Genomic DNA, 18,766 nt, shown 5'->3' with positions numbered 1-18,766 from the left:
TTACCATGCAGATGTTTCCTGTCCCCCTCCACTGTGGGTTTTTCAATCATCAGCTAGACAGTATTTTTTCTTAGACAAGATGAGCTCCCTTTCCACATTGTCAGGACTTACATCAAATAAACAGTAAAACAACACGTCAGTAATAAAGATCTTTCGTCAACAGATGTATTACTTAACGATGCACTTTGTTGTATGTCCGATTGAGATGCTTCATGCCTGAAGCATCTCATCGTAAATAAAAAAGGGCTAATATTTTTGCATTTTTTGTATTTTGCATTTTTTTTGTCTAGAAGAAGTTATTCGGAATCATTCAGTTATACATATTATACATTCTCATAAATCATTAATGAACACGATTAGTCCTCAATATTAACGACACCAATGCAATAAATATACACGTTACTCTGTTTTATTCTTATAAAACCGCGTATGGTACAAATCTGCAGACAACAGCTATAGTCACAGAGAGCACATGGAAATAACACGTTGTACCGCAAATTAAAAAAAAAACGTAAAAAAGACAAATCTGACATTGCATTCTGTAATTCCATGGAAACACAGGAATGAGTTTCGTAATCAACTCATAATCCCGAAGTTTCGGTACGAAGTCTATACTACGGTTAATTAATCCCTCCCTGCCTTTGGACCAGCTTCACATGATACCACACCTATTTTTGAACTATAGTTATTAGGTAGCTGGTGTAGGTGTATACAGACGTGGGTGTGTTGGGCTGCTTGCATGCATTTTGAATTGCAGCAGCTAATCAGCAAAGAGGTACATGGGGAATTTCAGGTATTTAGTTTTTATTAAGAGATTGTTACAGAAATTAAACTTTGATAATAAAACGCAAACGAAAAGTCTGCATTAGTAAATGTCTACCTACGTGCCTATCCGTCCTCACTAAATTATGTGTTTTGTATTTATCGCAGATTGTACTGCACTCCGCCGTACGTGTTCACGCAAACCCCAGTTTCTCCGTGTACATCTCAGATAGTCACACGGATTGCGAGAATACAATGCACAATGGCCCTTTGCTCATGACTCATCCGGAATGAAACCCTCTTTGGCAGAAAGCTGGCCAACCTCCAGCGCTCCACAGGACTGAAAGACCACCGTCAAGCCAGGAATCATGACAGTAAGCCCATTAAGTCTCCGTGCTGGTTGCATATAGGGCTGCACACTCAGCAAATTAAATGTTTGCTTTAGAAAAGGTGACTCATATCTTAAGGGAAGCTTACCATTTTACCTATTTGAACAACTGGAACTCTACCAAAGTTTGGTTAGGATCAGGTCCAGTTTTTTGTTGAACCCTATACTTTTGTTGCATGAAACTCATAGGCTAATGTACAGTCATTCTTATATGTAAAAACACCAGCTATGGTCTTTCCCAAGATCGGTTTCATTTTACTGATCAGAACAGCCGTCTTCAGTCCTTCAGTTGAACAGACTCTACTCCCAGGCCCAAAAAAAAGTCCCTGATTCTCCCATTCTTCCTGTATCACATGGTTCTCCTCAGCATCCCGCCCAGACCCAGTCCTCCAAGCTCCTTGTAGGGACTCCAATCACCCAAACACCAGTCTAGCCTCTTAGGTGCTCAAACCGCTGGCCCAAAGCAAGTTAAAGCCAGTGTGTGTAAGAGGGCAGCCATTCACAGAGAGCAGTACATACAGATACAGTACTTTGATCATTTAAGGTGTGTTTACACTGTCTGTGGCCTTACATGTGTGCTACATGGTTTAAACTGATAAGGGTAGTGATTAAAACACAGCAATTTACACAGCAAAGGAAATTTATCTAAAATAAACACTCAGCTCGTTTCATAATTTACATCCATCTTGGCTGAGGACTGGAGGCCAGTTGACAGCAAAAACTGAACAAACATCATTCATATCAAACAGCAGCATCTTCAGGTCGTTGGCTGGAGGCTTCAGGGTGCTGATATTTCTTTTCAGTGGTTTCAGGGTGACACTCTTTGATGCACAATGTAGTTTTCAGAACATCAAACAGCATCAAATGCCTATAGAAAACCACCTGTACAGTCTAAAGACACTATGTCTCCTGTAGTCGTTCCATTGAGGTGGCTCCTGTAGTCTGGGCGGTGGTTACTCCATAATGACCAAGTTGTAACAATGCGTATTTGGAAGACTGACCACAGGGTGGCGCCATTCCCATCATGGTTAGTGTTGAAGAGTTACGCCATTCAGTGCTGAACAGTAACAAAACCCATGAGAGTTGGCGGGACAGAACTGAGGGGCCTATGTTTTTGTTGCAGGCATGCATGCATGTACATGTGCACACACAGACATACAGTCAGGCACACATAGACAGGTGTGTGAGGAAGGCTTCCCTGAGTGACCCGGTTCTTAGAGGGACTGCCATCCGCCAGCCCACCCTCCCCCTCCCTCCCCCCCGCTCGTAACGGTAGTGCCGCCTGGGTCTTGAGAGGCCTGTGGGACCCGTCCTGTCTGCTGCCTGTGCCGTGAGTGCTTGCTCTGATCATCAGCATCTGAGTCCTTCACACTACGAGAGAGTCTCTGCTAAGGAGAGTGTTCTGTTTAAAAAGAAACAACACACCGGGAGCCAGGCATTAGTACAGAGCAGCAGGCATGCAAACGTTCAGTTAGTGTTCTCTTAGCACTCAGTTAGTCAGGCCTGTGAGTGAAAAAAACAAAACACTGCAGTTAATCATGGCCGTTGTTCAAGCATTAGGTTCTAGTCTCGTCCCCTTTTCTCCCTATTCCTGTCTGGGATTAACTAGGAACTGTGATGCTCAGGAACATTAAAGCCACAAAACCAAACCAAAACAGTCATCAGCATGACACATCAAAATGTCATCATCTGTTACCCTCCCTTGTTTAGTACATCCAACCTTAGTAAAAACTCCCGGACAATGATATTGTTAAACTTATTTGTTATTTTATTATTATCAATGTTACATTTTTTATGGACAGCTTAATATTATTTCCAAGGATTAAAAAAATGTACTGGACCAATCATACCATTTCAAGGACAAGGAAAATAAATCAGTGGATGAAGAATAACTGATACATAGTTTGATTGCAGAAGTTGAAGTGGACTGAAACCCCCTATACAACGGTATTGCCTCTCCAAGAAGCCTGACTGGTATTCGCAACAACATTTCCCAAGGATCTAGGACTGTCTTAAATGTGGCTTTCTTAAATGTAACTTACCACTTTGCGGAGCTTCTCCCGCTCTTCCCTGCGCTCGTGTGGGGGCCGTTTCAGGCCAGGGGTCGGACGGCCATATGAGAAAGGCCTCATGGCAGGGTCCACGCTCCGTTCCGAGTAAGGGGGAGGCAAGTCCTCATCCCCAGCATCCTCGTCTTCCTCGTTGGGCCGGTTGCTGGGCGACTGGCTGTGGTAGCAGCTACTGCTCTTCTTGGAGCTGCCCCTGGAGGGTGTGTCGCTCTGGCCGCTGTCATCCTCGGTGTGCCCCGCACGCGCCTGCCGTGCCTTGCGCTCCAGCAGGCTGCTCAGGTAGGCATCGTTGTATTCTCGGCCGCGGCGGGAACGCCGGAGGTCGCCATTCCCGATATCTCGCCTCTTCTTGGGTGACGGTGGGGGGCTGTGGCCGTTCCCCCTGCGTTCCCAGTCTCGCTCCTGATTCTTCCTATGTGAGGGTAACTGGTTCCTCTCCATCCAGGAGTCTGGGGGCTTCTCTATGCGCTGGAGCTGCTCCTCTTCCCCCTGGGGGTGGTACAGCTTTCGGCTCCGTGGCTCTGACTCGTGTTCCCGCTCCAGCTCTCGGGACGCCCCCCGTCGTCTGCGTTGGTCATAGGACAGGGCGAACTCCTCCAGTTCGTCGAGAGAGCCTGTCCTCCCCCGGGCACCAAACGTCTTCCTCTGCAGGTGCTCTGAGGCAGGCTTCCACCTGTACAGAAACAGGAAACTCTCACCACAAGCACGAGCGCCACCCCCGCTCAAGTACATGCCTTTGGTGAACTACAACCCTATCAGAGCGGGTCCCACATAAACAAATACAGACCCTGTCATCACAGACACATGATGTTACTGGACAGATACACACAGTGTTACAGGATAGACATGATGCTACAGTACAAACACACTGTCTCACAGGACAGACACACATGGTGTTGCAGCACAAACACAAACGCTGTCTGTGTACTGAACTGACACTCGTGCCTTTCAGACACTGAGAAACGGACTGTAAGCCAAACGGTAGCAGTTCCCTTGTTGCCATCATTATACACAACCAGAGCTAACATAAATATATTGTGTTTCCATTAAGGGAAACGAAATCCAAGCCCTTTCCCTGATACCTGGCTTGGTGTTGGTCCTCTGGCCAGCGGCTGCGGTTAAAGGTGTGGTTCGGTTGCAAGGCCTGGGAGGACATGGTATCCTGGAGGTCTAGGCGGTCGCGACTGCCAGCAACAGGGGGCAGGGCTGCCTTCTGGACCTGCCGGTAGGCCTGCCGGAAAGGAGGCTCGCCGTCATGGAGGGAGCTGAGCTCCGACATGCTGCAGGCTGTGGAGATCAGCATGAAGAACATCATATATGTTCTCAGACCAAAGTGATGGGTAATCAAGAATACATCTCACACAAAAGCACACAAACGCATATGCACAGACCTGTACTTTTTTAACCAAAAGTAACCAAACAAAATACAAGTCTGGCATTTTTAGTTTTTTGATTGCAGTCACAGATTTTTATTAAATTGAATTTACCTTTGTGGGGACCAAAAAATGGTTCCCACAAAGTCAAAATCAATTCATTAAAATAAATTAAATGGTGCCCAAAATGTAATGTATACCAGAACCACACACACACAGACACAGAGAGAATTAGACCATTGGACAAGTGAGGTCTTACATTGATTATAGGACCTCTTGGCAGGGTCAAATTGGGCAAGCTCCTTCTCTACATGATACAGAACATTCAAGGAGTCCTGCTCCTTATTGATCGGCATTCGATAACCCCTGAAGTCTGCAAAAGAAGACAGCACTCTGAGCTGGGCAGAAACACGGCACACAAACACACACCATTTCCACATCCCCCTAATTAGCAGGGTGTGTCCATCCTGGAGGGTCATATGTGACCTACTAGACTCAGCCCATTAGGGGAAATGACCCAGACATCAGACAAGAAAATGATGTCTGTATAATTAGAGCAAAACCGCAGTGTCGAACTGTGAACATTTCCTGTGGAAAACTACACAACGGCACTGTCAGTGCCCTCTGGCAAGGGCGCCCCCTGCTGGTTGCTGGCTTTTCAAGATCAAAATGAAACACCGTTAAAAAAATATTTATGACGTATGAAGAAGTCACCTGTAATAAGCTGTCTTGAGGCATTGATAGATTTAGAGCCCAACCCCCTCCCAAGAAAATTATACTGTCACAGTGAGAAGCAGCGCTTAGTGAACAGCGGTTCTGGTTACAGTTAGTTCATGTCAGTTGACTGACAAAACATTACAAAGGGCTAAAATAAGCTTAAGTAGCAGGACTGACCTTGAAAAGTACTGGATAAGCTGTGCAGCTTCGCTCACAAGCGTGTGTATACGTGTTTGTGCTCGAGGCTTGGGCATGGCCCTTCTCAACACCGCGCGTGCCTCAGTCACTCACCCGCAGGCATGTTGTTCTCCAGGGAAGGAGTGGGCGCCATCTTGGATTCGATGAGAGATGGGGGTGCGATGGAAACCATTGTGGGTACGTTGGGCATGTAGAACGCGGGGTGCATGGGTAGCGATGCCGACGCCATGGTTTTTGCAACCTTTCCTGCCTCATACACTGCGGATGGAACCAGACACGGATGTTCGCTGGCCTCTCCCCTGGCTGTGACATGCTGAAGCATAAGGTTTACACACTCACGGTGCCGTGGGCAGCAGCAGGTGTCGGGGCAGCAGCAGCAGCGCACGTAACAGCAGCAGGAGTGAGGGCAACACTGGCACCAGCAGATGCCCACCAGCAGGATGAGGGCCAGGCCTCCCAGCAGAACCACGGCCACAAAGAGCCACTCTGGGGAAACGAGAGAAACATGCTGAGCACCGGGGCCTCATGCCACCCCAAAGCGACTGGGCTTCATCTGCCAGTGTCGCCGAGCTTTCAAGCTGACGGAGTATGTGTGGAACTGGGTAGTAAAATGGTTAACAACCAGAGCGATTCAGAATTTCATTCAGTCAGACATTTCACGGGGAAAATGAGGGGCCTTTTTGAGAATATATTCAAACTGAAACACGGCACCAAATGACAGGCAGACATCACTATATGCCCTTAGTGACAGGCCTTTAGCTCCCAACACCGGCTCCCATAGAACGTTCTGCCTGTTTGTGTCGGACACGAGTGAGAGAGAGCAGGAGACAGAGGATGAGAGAATGACACACACAAAGGTCCCCTAACATCCAGATAAGATAAGAGCCGTGACCCCAGCAGCATGGGGGGAGGGGGGACAAACAGAGGAACAGGCTTTGTTTCACATAATGCAAGTATGCGACTGGGCCCTCCGACGTGTGAGGTCACCGGGGTGCCAAATGCAGGCACGGTGCCAGGAGGCTGCAGTGTCCACGTCACTTATTAGACCAATCAGGTTTCTGTCTGCAGGCCACACATTCCCCCCCCCCTAACATCAGCGTGACTAATGGTGCACACATGCATGCACAAGGATGAGTATATAAAAATAAACTTAAAAACATGCACACATAAAAATGCATAAACAGAAATACATATAAGCACAGACACACATATATAAACAAACAAAAGCACCCAAAAATAAATGCAGCAGAAATCTCTCATGCTTTCTCTTAATTAACGAATCTCCCTCTTGCTAATTACCAGCCTAACCTTAAACTGGATTTGGTGGTCCAAGTCTTTACCATAACAACGCAGTTTTAAAACACTTTGAGGATCAGACCTCAAAGGGTTAGGCCTCTGTACCTGTGATCATAAGGTCACTGATGTGTCAACAGAATAGTTACATCGCTGCCGAGCCCATTAGTAAGGTCCTTAACCCCCCAAAAAATGCTAAATGGTTGACCCTGCGCTTGGACCTCAAGCTTTGCTCTCATCTGTATATGTGTATGTTTTAAAAAGGAGAGAATGGTGGGATATGAGAAAACTAAAGCATTCCTATGTACCTGTACTCCAACAATACTTATACAAATGGCAAAAAAAGCATAATTTAATTCTTTACAAAAACATTTCTGACCAATAATAGCTGGGTATCTCACAAAATTACTAGTTCATACAGGTGGATGTTTCTCCAGAGTGATGCTGAGAACAATGTCTTTTTGTAAAGGGTTTGGGGATATGGAGAGTCAACCTTAAGTTGAAATTGTGTGTTCATAACTTCCAAAACTCTTGGCTATTCTCTTCTGCTCCACACACACACAAACGGGGAAAATACAAACTCTGTGTGACTTATTTTTCATGATGATGAAAGCTGATAATTCCAGCAAGAACAGAAAACAGGGATATCGAGTTCACAGGGAGAAAACATGCAGCTGGATGCGTTTGAGCTCCATTTGTGTTTTGATAAGGCTCGAGAGATAAACATTTTGTCCATATTTCTAAAAACATTCTGGGGCTTTTCTCAGATAATAAAAAGGGGGAAAGCTATACATACATATGCCATGCATTTGTATGTTTTACAGTTTAACACTAACTCTCCTTTATCCATTATATATGATGAACTGTATAAACTATGATCTTATTATGAAACTAATTCAGGAGTCCACAACATCTTAGTTAATTTTACATACACTTCCGTGTGGTATAACATACTTCCTCTTTTGTAGCGGCTCCACTTCCTATAACGTCTAAGAGGCAGCACAGAGGGAAGAGTTAGGGCAGTGTGAAGAGGTGAGCAAGTGGACAGCGGAGACAGCTGAGGACACACCCATACCTGGCATAACATCCATATCAAACCCAGGCAGGAGATCGTCCACTGGACCTACCTGACCTGGAAAAAGAAGAAGAGGAGAGGTAAAGGGCAGGACAGAGGAGCCAGCAGGGCCAGGGACCAAAGGTTCAGCGTGAGCAGAGGAACAAGAAAACGCACAGAGAGGTTATGTGCATGTGCAGGCCAGCTGGTAAGCTGGACAGAGGAATGAACGGGAGACATCCGACCAAGGAACGAGAAATGGAATTTTTGCCGAAGTGCCAGGCTGAACTGCCAGGATATGAGAAGCATCAAAGATCGACTACATTTAAAAATTTAGCATTGATAGCTAACATGGAGCTTGCCAAGGCTTTGCTGATAAATGTAGCATGATGTTGCCTTGTTCCCTCTGGGGAGGGAGGCCGGAATTTCATCTCGACAGGCAGGTAAGGAGTTTTCATAGGACTTATTTTCCTATAAAGGTTTTCTCCAGAGAGGAATCCTGTCTAGAGCCCAGACCTAGAGCCAATAAAGCTTGTTATGAATCAAAATATTCACATAAAGAAAATGAAGCCAAAGAACCAGCAAAGCTTTTTATGGATCATAATATTCATATTAAGAAAATTAAGTAAAAAAGAACACATACACGTGTTTTGAGCAAGAACCATGCTGAAATGGAACCAGCCGATCTCACACAGCTGGCATAAGGGGTTTTTCAATGTAAATGCATCTTCTTTCAGATGTTTTATTAGATTCATTTTCTCTGTTGCATTATGGTCTGCATTGGAGGTCTGACGAAAAAGTCACTTAGCGAAACAAAATGCTGTCCTTTATTTTGCAACTGGGCCCTTGTGCTGTTTTGTGTAGCTCTTGCTCTGATACTAAATTAGGTTTGTCACTAGTCACTCATTGGAAACTCTGCCTAGGAGCACATGTACCTAAGTTGGTTCCTTGGCAAAACTATGCTTTTGCTATATTCTCTGCTTCTCTTTGGACAAAAGCATTGGCTAAATAGCTAACTGAAAAGTCAATGAGCAAAAAATGAATTTGAGCCGAGGGGTTGTCCTTCTAGCCCTTGACACCAGGGACATGTTGAAAAGCCTTCAATCGATTCTCAGACAACATTCAGACACACTGACCCCCTTCCAGCTTTAGCACACTGCTGAATCAGCGCAAACGAAACACAGCTGTCGCCCTCCACGACAACCTGGATAGCTCCAGCTTAGAAACACCAAACTGAACCACAACACCAGAGCAGTCAGTGTTGGAAGCTATATTACTCTATTTGTGAGGTGGCAAAGAGTGCAGTGTTTTAAAAATATGTCTTTTAATGAATTTAATAATTTAGGGGCAATTTGAAAAAAAAAACATGAGCCTGGTAAAAAGATGAACACTTGCCTGATATTAACAGATCAGGTTATCTTTAGCACAGAAGCCAGTTGTGGCGAGTGTTTCTGAGCGTCCCGTGACTTGGGGGGGGGGTGACTGCTATTCCTGGAATTTGGGAGTTAAGCGGTGAAGTCAGCACCTTCACCACATGGATCATGGGGAAATATCCTCATTTCTTTCAGGCAGCCTAATTCTTGCCACTTTAGTAATTGTTAGCGGTGGCTACACTCATCCACCCAGAGACTCCACCCATCAGGCCCAGGTTACTGGAGTTCACTGGGTTCAAGGAAAGGCCTGTTATGTGCGCCTGACATGTGCGAATCGCGTGCTGGCTTCTTCGACACACCCAGTGCGGCACTGAGCCTTGTGTTTAACGAACTCACACAACTGCGGCTCTGATCTCTGACCTCTGAGTCCAGGATAAGCCCTGGAGTAATTTCCACAACCAACCTCCCCACCACTGCCCAAAGCAGTTTTAGTATCAAGCACATACCCTGACCCCCAGATGGAGATCTGAGTTATGGGAGCCAGATCACACCCTCCTCTGTCCACGGGAAGATACTCTCCTATGTGCTCCTTTACTGTTAACTGCACACATAGCAGGTGGGGGGTACACAATGAGTGTGGGGCTTCAGGGTTTCTAACAAAGGTCTCCCCGCCTTGGAGCTATAAACTCTTGGAAAGCAGAAACATTGAACAAATCTCTATGTATTATCCATACCTTTGTGTTTTCAAGTGTAAATCTTTTCTCTTCTCTCTCCCTCTCTCTAATTTTACCTTGCTTTTGGTCCTGACAACCAGAAGGCCCTTTGTCCTTCCTAGTGTCTCGGAGCCCCCTTGTTACCATAGCAACAGCTTAAGTGCCTTACTTTGAAAATAAACTGGAAATGAATGGGAAGCCTGTTCCTCTACCATACTTGTTGCATCTACGGCAGGTCCCGGAGATGGGGTGGGGAGGATGGAGATGAAAAGAAAAAACACAAGAGCAAATTCTGACCCCCAAATTTAAGATGGGATCCTGACCCAGCGTGCAGAAGATGCAGCCCACACGGGATCGGGTTAGGGGGTAGGGCCAGGAGTCTATGTGTTGACATGCCAAGAGACAAACAAAAGGCCCACTCACTGGGGATCAAAGGTCCGCCTCGCTGTGAGGTTGCCGCTTCCCCATTGCCATGGAGCTGTTTGTGGCCGCAGCACGGACGCTGTCACGGTTTAAGCGGCTTCCACCAAATGGCACAAGGACAAAGGTACGTGCACACGTGCATTTTGCCCCCGAGCCGTGGCACTCAAAATGTTACTTCAGGCCAAAATCATTGATTTGGTCAGGATTCTCAGCTTGGACCAATAAACACAGATAACAAGTCATGCTCTCAGTTGTATGTACCCTGTTATGGTCACCGAGAGCATGATCCTCTCAGAAGATGAGAACTTAGGGGATGCATCGGGACTCACCCAGCACTAGCAGCTCTACGTGGTCCTCGTTCTGGCCCTCCAGATCATCTGAGATAACCACCTTGCAGTAGTACATGCCACTGTCGCCCCATCGCAGCTGGCCGATGTGCAGGTCAGCTTCTGAGGGGTGGGAGAGAGAGGCATGTCACGTCATGGCTATGGAGGTCACCCTGGGAGGGGTGTTAGCTCTTTTTTGGCAGTTTCAGCAAACCCATGTGCTGCACAGGGCCAAGACTCAGCAAGACATTTGGTCAGTTTATTTTTCACAAAGGCTGGGCGTGGACGCATCTAACCTAGGGGTCATTTGTTCATATAGAAGGGACTTTCCCAGCGGCGCAGGCCAGATGGGATACTAAGAGGACGGAGGAGGTAAATGGGACAGGATATCATGGCTCATAGCCTGCTGGCTGCTGAACATGCTGTTCCTCGTATCTCCAAGAAGCTCTCCTACATCGTGCAGCATAACGCGTATCAAGAAAAACAGCCCTAGGACGTGAGTCAGAGGAGTGTGCTACATAGCGAGGCTTCCTGCCAGCTATGGATAGGATGGGGTTTGAAGTCCAATCAACCGAGAAAAAGCCCAGTTCACAAATCCTACAAATTTATGTTGGGACAAGTAGGACCACACATGCTTATTAAAAAAAGAACATGGTCATCAACATGTGTAAGGCACAGTGAATCCATCCCTAAAAAAATAAATGTTTATTTAACTAGATAATACAATGGACAAGCGTTACATTGCCTAAGGGCACTAGGGCATATCCCAAATCTTGAGCCCGTGACCTGAATCAGCAACCTTCAGGACACAAGTACTTGTACGTGTTTCAACGCTGTGCCCATCCCTTCCTGCTGAGGCACCATTCTTTACAGATGTCCTTGTTGTGTCTAACATCCCCACGGGCAATTAAGAAAAACAACGACTGCCACGGATGTTGCTTCACAAATGCTGGAGCGCCCGAGGTACTGAAAGCAAAGGAAGATTTTTCTATAGCTTTTCAAAAAAAAGGATGGAAGTATGGGGACTAGACAGCTGAAGTGGAAGACACTGCAAAGGGGAGTGCGAAGAAGCCATTGTTCCCTCTCCCCTGCTGCCCATTGTGCAGGGAAGTAAACAAATTAATTTAGGCAACAGGAAAAGTCCAGCACAATGAGGGACCTTTCTAGTTTGTTTTTTTTTTTTTTTTGTGAACAGCGCTCTGCTCCAGGATTCAGTAGCTTGTATTGAGCAGCAGACAGGAAGATGGGGCTGAACCAACTGGCGAATGAATATGCACAAGACTCATGAACTGGCTTTGTTCATTTGCAGAAGGATCCGAAAAAATGGTCATAAATACATACGGACCACCCCACCCACCATGTACAGAAACAAGGTCCTCTGAAGTGTGAAAGAAACCTCCTATTTTCTTGATGTGTCCTTCAGCACAGAGAAGACATGCATTTTACAACAGGGAACAAAGTAACCTCATTCGAAGACACAATACCAGGGCCATGAATCTGCCAGGCAATGGGCCTTGATAAATCTACAGCAGGCCTGTGAGCGGTATTTATCTTCCTTGTTTTCACTCAGCAGATCTGAGGTATGAGCCGCTATTCACCACACTCCTCTGTACTTCCAAGCTGATTCCCCCAGCCCCAGATGGGGGTCATACTTTGTAATTTCCGAAACAGCTCCCACACAACTTACTGCTCCTGCCCTCCCTAATCCATTCAGTGGGGAAAAACACTGTGAGCAGATCATTTCTTTCTGCCACACTGCACCAACCGACATAATGCGACTACAGCAATAAAACATGTCACCTTCCAACCTGAATGCTGTTGGCTCACATCCCAGGAGGGGCCTCAGTGAGAACTTCTGGAGAACTACTGTAGGCAGCCTACCTAATTTTCCAGTGAAACAAGCAGCTGTACAAATTGGTAAAACGGTATGCTGTGAAAAGCCAAGCTAAACGCAACAAGCCCTGAAAAGTCAGGAAAACCTGAAATAGCGTTACTGAGAAGTGTTCTCAAACAGCAGGTATACACACGCGGACATGGATGGCAAACAGCTCCATAAGGCGAAGTTTATCACAAAGAAGGATTACGTAACATTCATAATCCGATTGTGATGATTCAATGACAATACTGAGGGACTATAATTACACTGTGGATTTAATGAGGAATGCAGAGTGCTGGGCTGAGAGACATGCTATGGGCAACACAAGCCCTGCATCATGATGACACTTTAATACACAAAAAGTAATCATAATACTTACTCAGAGACAATAATTAAAACATCAATCATATACACTTCGCATAATAGGAAAGGTGATATGTACTGTTGACGATGGAGATGTCCCGTCCCTTGTAGTACTCAGACAGGGTCAGGGAGTGGCCTTGTCCCGAGGCCACGATCCGGACTGTTCGGCTGCTGTCAGAGCAGTCTAGGTGGGAGGTGGGGCCCAGCTCTGAGGCATGCAGCCCCAGGCTCTTGTGGAAGCTGAAGGCGTCATAGGTGCGGTCACGGCAGTAAGACTTGTACCACCACTGAACCACAGGCGTCTGACTGGAGGCGCTGGAGTACTGGCATGGCAGAACTACTGACTGGAAGAGCATGGCGTACTTCCTGTCCTCGTGTACGGTGACCTGCACGCTGCCGCACATCCGCACTGACAAACCTGGAGAGGGAGGCAAAGTCATCAGACATGAGGAGGCAGAGGAGGGATGGCTAGATCATATGGGGGCTCACACCTCCATGGTGGTGGGTGTGATCCATGCCTTGCTTCTGCGTGTGTGGGCTTCGTACATTTGGGTCTCCCTTGGGTACTCCTCCCACTAGTTTCCTTTCGCAGTCAAATGACAAGCAATTTCGGAGGATCAGTATGTCTAAACTGCATATAACTATTCCCACCCCTGAGTTTCAAGAGTTATGGATAATTAAAATGCAAAAACTACAATTTATAAAGAAAACCTTTCAAAGTAATCTATCGACTAATGAGTTGTTGTTTTCAGATATATCTGTTTATTCTATACATTTTGTAGGACTGTGTATTTGATGCAGGATTGCAGTGAACCTGGACCTGGAATTCTACACACATACACACAGACACTGACAAACACACAGACACTGACGCAAACACACACACAGTCAATTTAGTACAACATCTCCTTATGACTGTTAGTTTGCTAATGGCTGTGACCAACACCAAACTGTTTGTAGATAGATAGATAGATAGATAGATAGATAGATAGATAGATAGATAGATAGATAGAACATTTAGTTTGGAACACATCAACAGATGCACAGTATATTTACAATTAAATAATTTCTGAGGCATAAATAGAATCGGAGAATAAGGCATGTACAGACACTATATATGTACACAATACACACATACACACACACAACAAGGTGCTGGTAAGCAATTGTAAGATTACGATGACACAGCCAAAAGAGCAAAAAATACACCTTACCAGACCCAAATGGGCATCAAAATCATGTCATTAAAATAATTACCTGCCTGACACTGAGTGAGTAATGTCTGGGACACATTTCTCACACTTCTGGCTCACTTGTGATTCAGGATACTCTTTCACATTCTAGCTGGACACTATTTACTGCTGAGCTCCACTATCCTGGACCAGAATCTGGGCCATGCCAGAGCCCCACACAATGGCAAATGTTCATGCACCATTAGAGCTGGAGGTAAAAATTAATCTTTGACGGTCCCTTGTCCTGGACTAACTGTATCAGTATTGCTGCTGGGGGTAAAATAGTTCAGCTTTCAGTACTCATGTGGAACATAGGGTCAGTAGTGGGGGGCCCTGCGAGATTTAAGGGGCCCTGATCCAGACCATTACAGAAGAGTAAACAGCCATAAACACTAGAGCTGTGGAGGAAACCCAAGTACATGTAACCTCTCCCACATCGCCCCCCTGGGTCAGTTCTGGATGAGCAAAGGAAGTCATTTAAGTCCTCATGGAACTCTCTGGAAATTTCTCCAAATATTGCTGAGATGCACAGACAACAACAGGAAAGACATCCCCACCCCGTCATCAGAGTTACAGCTTTTCAAGGCACTCACTTTATTAGGTTTTAAGGAAAGACCAGAAAGGTGAGGGAGTCCATAACACTAAATGATCAGCAGGGGACCCAGCAACAGTGTGACTATTCCTACATTCCTATCCCGGGGGCACATCCAGATCCAACACTGTTTGATTCTACATTGTTTTAGGCCTCCCCCAACCCCCACCTTTTAAGTTCCTGCAGAGATGGGATCTGAAATACCAGGACTCAAGCAAGTAGGATAATTGACTCAGCTTTAAAAAAAAAACATTAGAAATGACTTCACTTAGGAGGAGGTGCTGAAAGACGCAGACTGACTGAAATGTTATAAACCAGAACCCCAGTTAACAGGCCTCTGACCCCTAAATGTTAAACTCAGCAGAATTAGTTACAGATCGGGCTGGATGTCACATACTGGACATCCAATGTGACAGAAAAAGCCACAAATAAAAGGGAAGGCACACATTATACCTAAAAAATGTACTCGACGTTTATAAATATGCTGCTTTAATGTTTTTCATTACATGCAGCAAAACAAAGAGTGAGCAAAATGAGAGATAGAGAGACAGTCAGCATACAGTCGCATCCAATAAAATGCAAAAAGTAAGTAAACAACGTTCTGAAAGAGGGGAGCTCGTCCCGGTATAATTTAGTCTCACAAGGGAAACAACGGTTAAACAACGTTTCAGAATACATGCTATATGTAACTATATTAGTAGTCACAAAACAGAGTGACGCATGACAGGAATATTTTTCACTACTTAGATAAACCAAAGGATACATGGTTACAAATTTTGACTCAGCATAAGATCTCTACAAACGCTCAAGTATCATCTTAGACTCCTCTTTGGCCAGTTTTACTGAAAATGCACACTGGTATATTGCCCTTATGATTTTCTTTCGTCATTAATCACAGTATCCGCCTGCCCTGTCCTGTGGCCGCGTATTCGGTGGGTTTCCAGAACTCCAAACTATTAAAAACATGGAGTTTAAGTTGATTAAATTGTTTATACCAACGCCAAAAAGCCCTAGACGTTTTTAAATAACAAAAACAAACTAATATCTCTATGAAAAATAATAGTATAAACTAACAGGCTATACTAACACAGAGAAGAAACAGAACAATAAGAGAACCGTTATTCGAAACCGCTCATCAACCTGTTATGTGGTTACATCAAGGTAAAGATAAAAAATATAACTTAATATATGAACGTACCTGATAAACAAACTAATAAGATCCAAAACATCGCAAGTAAAGTCATTTTTTCCCCAAAGTCACTGCGTTTTTAGAGGATTAATCCTCATTCTCCCCGCTCCACTTAGCACCTCATTGCTGAGACCGTTGCGTGCGGGAATAAGGGGACAGATTTACCTCAGAAGTAACGGGTATGTACCACTACCGCTACGGGTGTTGACGGACCGCCAAAAAAACACCCAGATTTTTTTAAATACAGCCAAAACTCGTATTAAAAATTACGATTACATTGTGTAATATGATATATGTATCTTTTCGCCAGGAAAATTTACTTCATACCGTTATATGAAGGTAGGCTATCAAAAGTGTGATATGGTATGGTCCATCAGGTTGAAGAAGAGGGAAAGTTTACAGATAGTGAAATACGCCGTTTTTGATGATTCAAATATATAAAGTGAACAGCAGTAAAAATTAACGAGGTTACCATTCATGTAATTTTTATGTTACTGTTTTTATTACCATCGTAAGTGTATTTATGTGAAAGTAATTAATGGACCTGTTTTAGTCTTTGTGAATGGACATTAATTAAAACGTGGGAAAACATGCCTTAGGCTTTCGCCTGGTTAGTAAAATGTTAATTTGTCTAATATTAGAAAATGTCAGTTAGTCATTAACTAAGCTTGGGTGCCCCATAATTAACTCTTTACAAATGAATCGAAATCATATAGCTTTGCGCACTTTATATATATATATAAACTACTCCTTGATTTTTTCTTTGATTGTACACATTATACGCTGTGTGTAATAAAGCGATCCCCCGCAATTTCGCGGTTCAGCTATCGAGGATTTTTCCCCGACGCATCACAGTTCTCTGCATATTATATTATTATTATGTTATTCATATCCTTAGCCCGACATCCATATATCATATGTGCCTACAAAGTGTGTTTTGATAAGTTTACATGTGTTTAAAGTATTTTAAGGTTTAAACTATATAAAAAAATGTTTATTTATGTGGTCTTTCTATATCGTGGATTTTCACCTATCGCTGATGGGCCTGGAACGTAACCTCACTGTACTACATTTTATTTTATATAGCACGAAAATAGATAGAATAGACCTCACGTGTCCAATAACAATCAAGAAGGACTGCTTCTGAAATGAAACGATTTATTCATAGCTGTGGTTACCTAATTTATTTTATGCTTCCTGTTTCATATTTCGGTATGATTATTCCATTACCCCTTAGAAACTTGACTATTAGTTCCCTAAGCGTTACATTAGGTTTACAAGCTATTCCCAGCCATGATTGTGGGATTTGCGTGGTGTGTCGCCCCACTGCGTCGAAATTTGATATTATATATAGCAAATTTGGATTTGCTTGGATTCTTTATGTGCTGTAAGTGTACATAATGCCTTTTGAAGAACAAAAGAGTATTATTTATTATGACTCCTTTGGTAAAACAGGTAGCGCTATTTGTCTCTTATACTATACGCAAAACGTTATTTAAAAATATTTTTTAAATTCCAGGAAGAAAAGTAGGCCTACCGAAATAATAAAAAATAGTAGCTTATATTTTTCCATGAGTAATTTACGGCAGTAAATGAATGTCATTTTTTACTTTTGTTTATATAAAAATACAAAAAATACGTTAATGGTGAGTTGAAACAGTAAGGGGGCGGAGATGAAAGTGACGTTTTTGCAGGAAGTTGCCCAAGACTTTTTTTGTTGTTTACCGCATTATGAAGAAAGCACCTGTAAAGAGAAATTTGGAAGACAGACCGGAGTAATTTATGAGTTCAGAACATATTTAATGCATGGATTTGCCCTTTGGAGCTTACACGCTTCCTTAGACCTCCTGTCTTGCCGTGTCCAGTCGTGGTTTTAAGGTTGTATGGCGTTTTATGCCAAGCTGGAAGATGAGATAATTAAGTTATGCAAGGTGTGACACTTACCGCATGGATTTCCTCAGGGAATAACCGGTCATGAACTGAACTACCTAGAAATAGTTGGGTTTTTGCACACTGACATACGTTCTCTCATAGCTTTGTCATTGGAAACCAAAACAAGGTCCAAAATAAATAAAATTAAAGTACCTTATTCATTTTATTCAGATCAAATAAACTGAAACACAAATATTACAAAAAAAAAAAAATCTGGTGTACACAATCTGCAGTGGTTTTACCAACAAGAATCCCTCACACTTTAGATTCTTGGAAATTTAGCAGTTTGTACCAAGAGATTAGAGAACAAAGCAGCAGTTAGCATAGCGAATCCAGGCTTGTATACACGCCTTCAAGATGGCTGCCAGGTACTTGAGCAAGGAAGTTAACCTGGAATATTTAGATGGGTAGAGTGATAAACAACCCTCGTCACAACATATCAGATGAATGACTAAGACATAGTGAGAGAGTCAGTGTTAGAAGGCCGAGCAAGGGCATGAGTTGGAAGTCTATCAGGAAGAGCCTGTGAACAAAAATCAGCTGACCGGTGTCCATTTTGTAGGAGTCAGGACTAGACAAACTGAAAGTAAAAGCATAAAACAGCCATACAAACCAAAGCTATGAAATGGACTCCATCTTCTTTTCTATCTAGTCCAAGCAATGGCAGATCTTTAACAGCTTCATGTTCTGTAAAGCTGGAAAGCATGCTTTATATTGGACTTAAGCTCCATTTCATTTAAATTTAACATTTCTGAATGTTTTGATATGCTACAGCTCGTAAGTAATGTGGTGAGTTTTGAAAACCACATTTGTGGGAAAAAACATGCAAACTGATACTACCATTTTCAAAGAACAACATAGAGGTTGCAACCACTGCACGTGACAGACCAAGA

At 44.0% G+C, this 18,766-nt stretch overlaps 1 protein-coding gene across 2 annotated transcripts; it reads right to left on the bottom strand.

Moving 5' to 3' along the window:
• Nucleotides 1–393: 393 nt before the first annotated feature.
• Nucleotides 394–16,088, bottom strand: ildr2 (immunoglobulin-like domain containing receptor 2). Of its 2 annotated transcripts, XM_049028909.1 has the most exons (10): nt 15,951–16,088; nt 13,008–13,346; nt 10,693–10,812; nt 7,876–7,932; nt 5,847–5,993; nt 5,601–5,765; nt 4,852–4,965; nt 4,302–4,506; nt 3,193–3,892; nt 394–2,552 (listed from the first exon to the last, which is right to left on the bottom strand). In XM_049028909.1, exons 1-10 carry the CDS (start codon nt 15,994–15,996, stop codon nt 2,517–2,519), a joined length of 1,929 nt encoding a protein of 642 aa, XP_048884866.1. In that variant the 5' UTR covers nt 15,997–16,088; the 3' UTR covers nt 394–2,516. The 2 variants fall into 2 exon arrangements, with proteins under 2 accessions (XP_048884866.1, XP_048884875.1); XM_049028918.1 differs by lacking the exon at nt 7,876–7,932.
• Nucleotides 16,089–18,766: the final 2,678 nt, after the last annotated feature.

The sequence above is a fragment of the Brienomyrus brachyistius genome, chromosome 1 (genome assembly GCF_023856365.1).
Source record: "Brienomyrus brachyistius isolate T26 chromosome 1, BBRACH_0.4, whole genome shotgun sequence".
Taxonomy (NCBI): Eukaryota; Metazoa; Chordata; class Actinopteri; order Osteoglossiformes; family Mormyridae; genus Brienomyrus; species Brienomyrus brachyistius.
Note: the sequence above shows the minus strand (reverse complement) of the source record. Positions and strands in the feature narration are given on the sequence as shown.

Bases quoted from the DNA above. Each gene is read 5' to 3' on its own strand.
- ildr2 (XM_049028909.1), bottom strand. From the start codon at position 15,996: ATGACTTTACTTGCGATGTTTTGGATCTTATTAGTTTGTTTATCAG. The intron at 10,813-13,007 runs GTACATATCACC...CCCACCCCTCAG, and splicing joins GGACATCTCCATCGTCAACA to AAGCTGACCTGCACATCGGC. The intron at 5,766-5,846 runs GTGAGTGTGTAA...TTCCATCCGCAG, and splicing joins CTGCTGCTGCCCACGGCACC to TGTATGAGGCAGGAAAGGTT.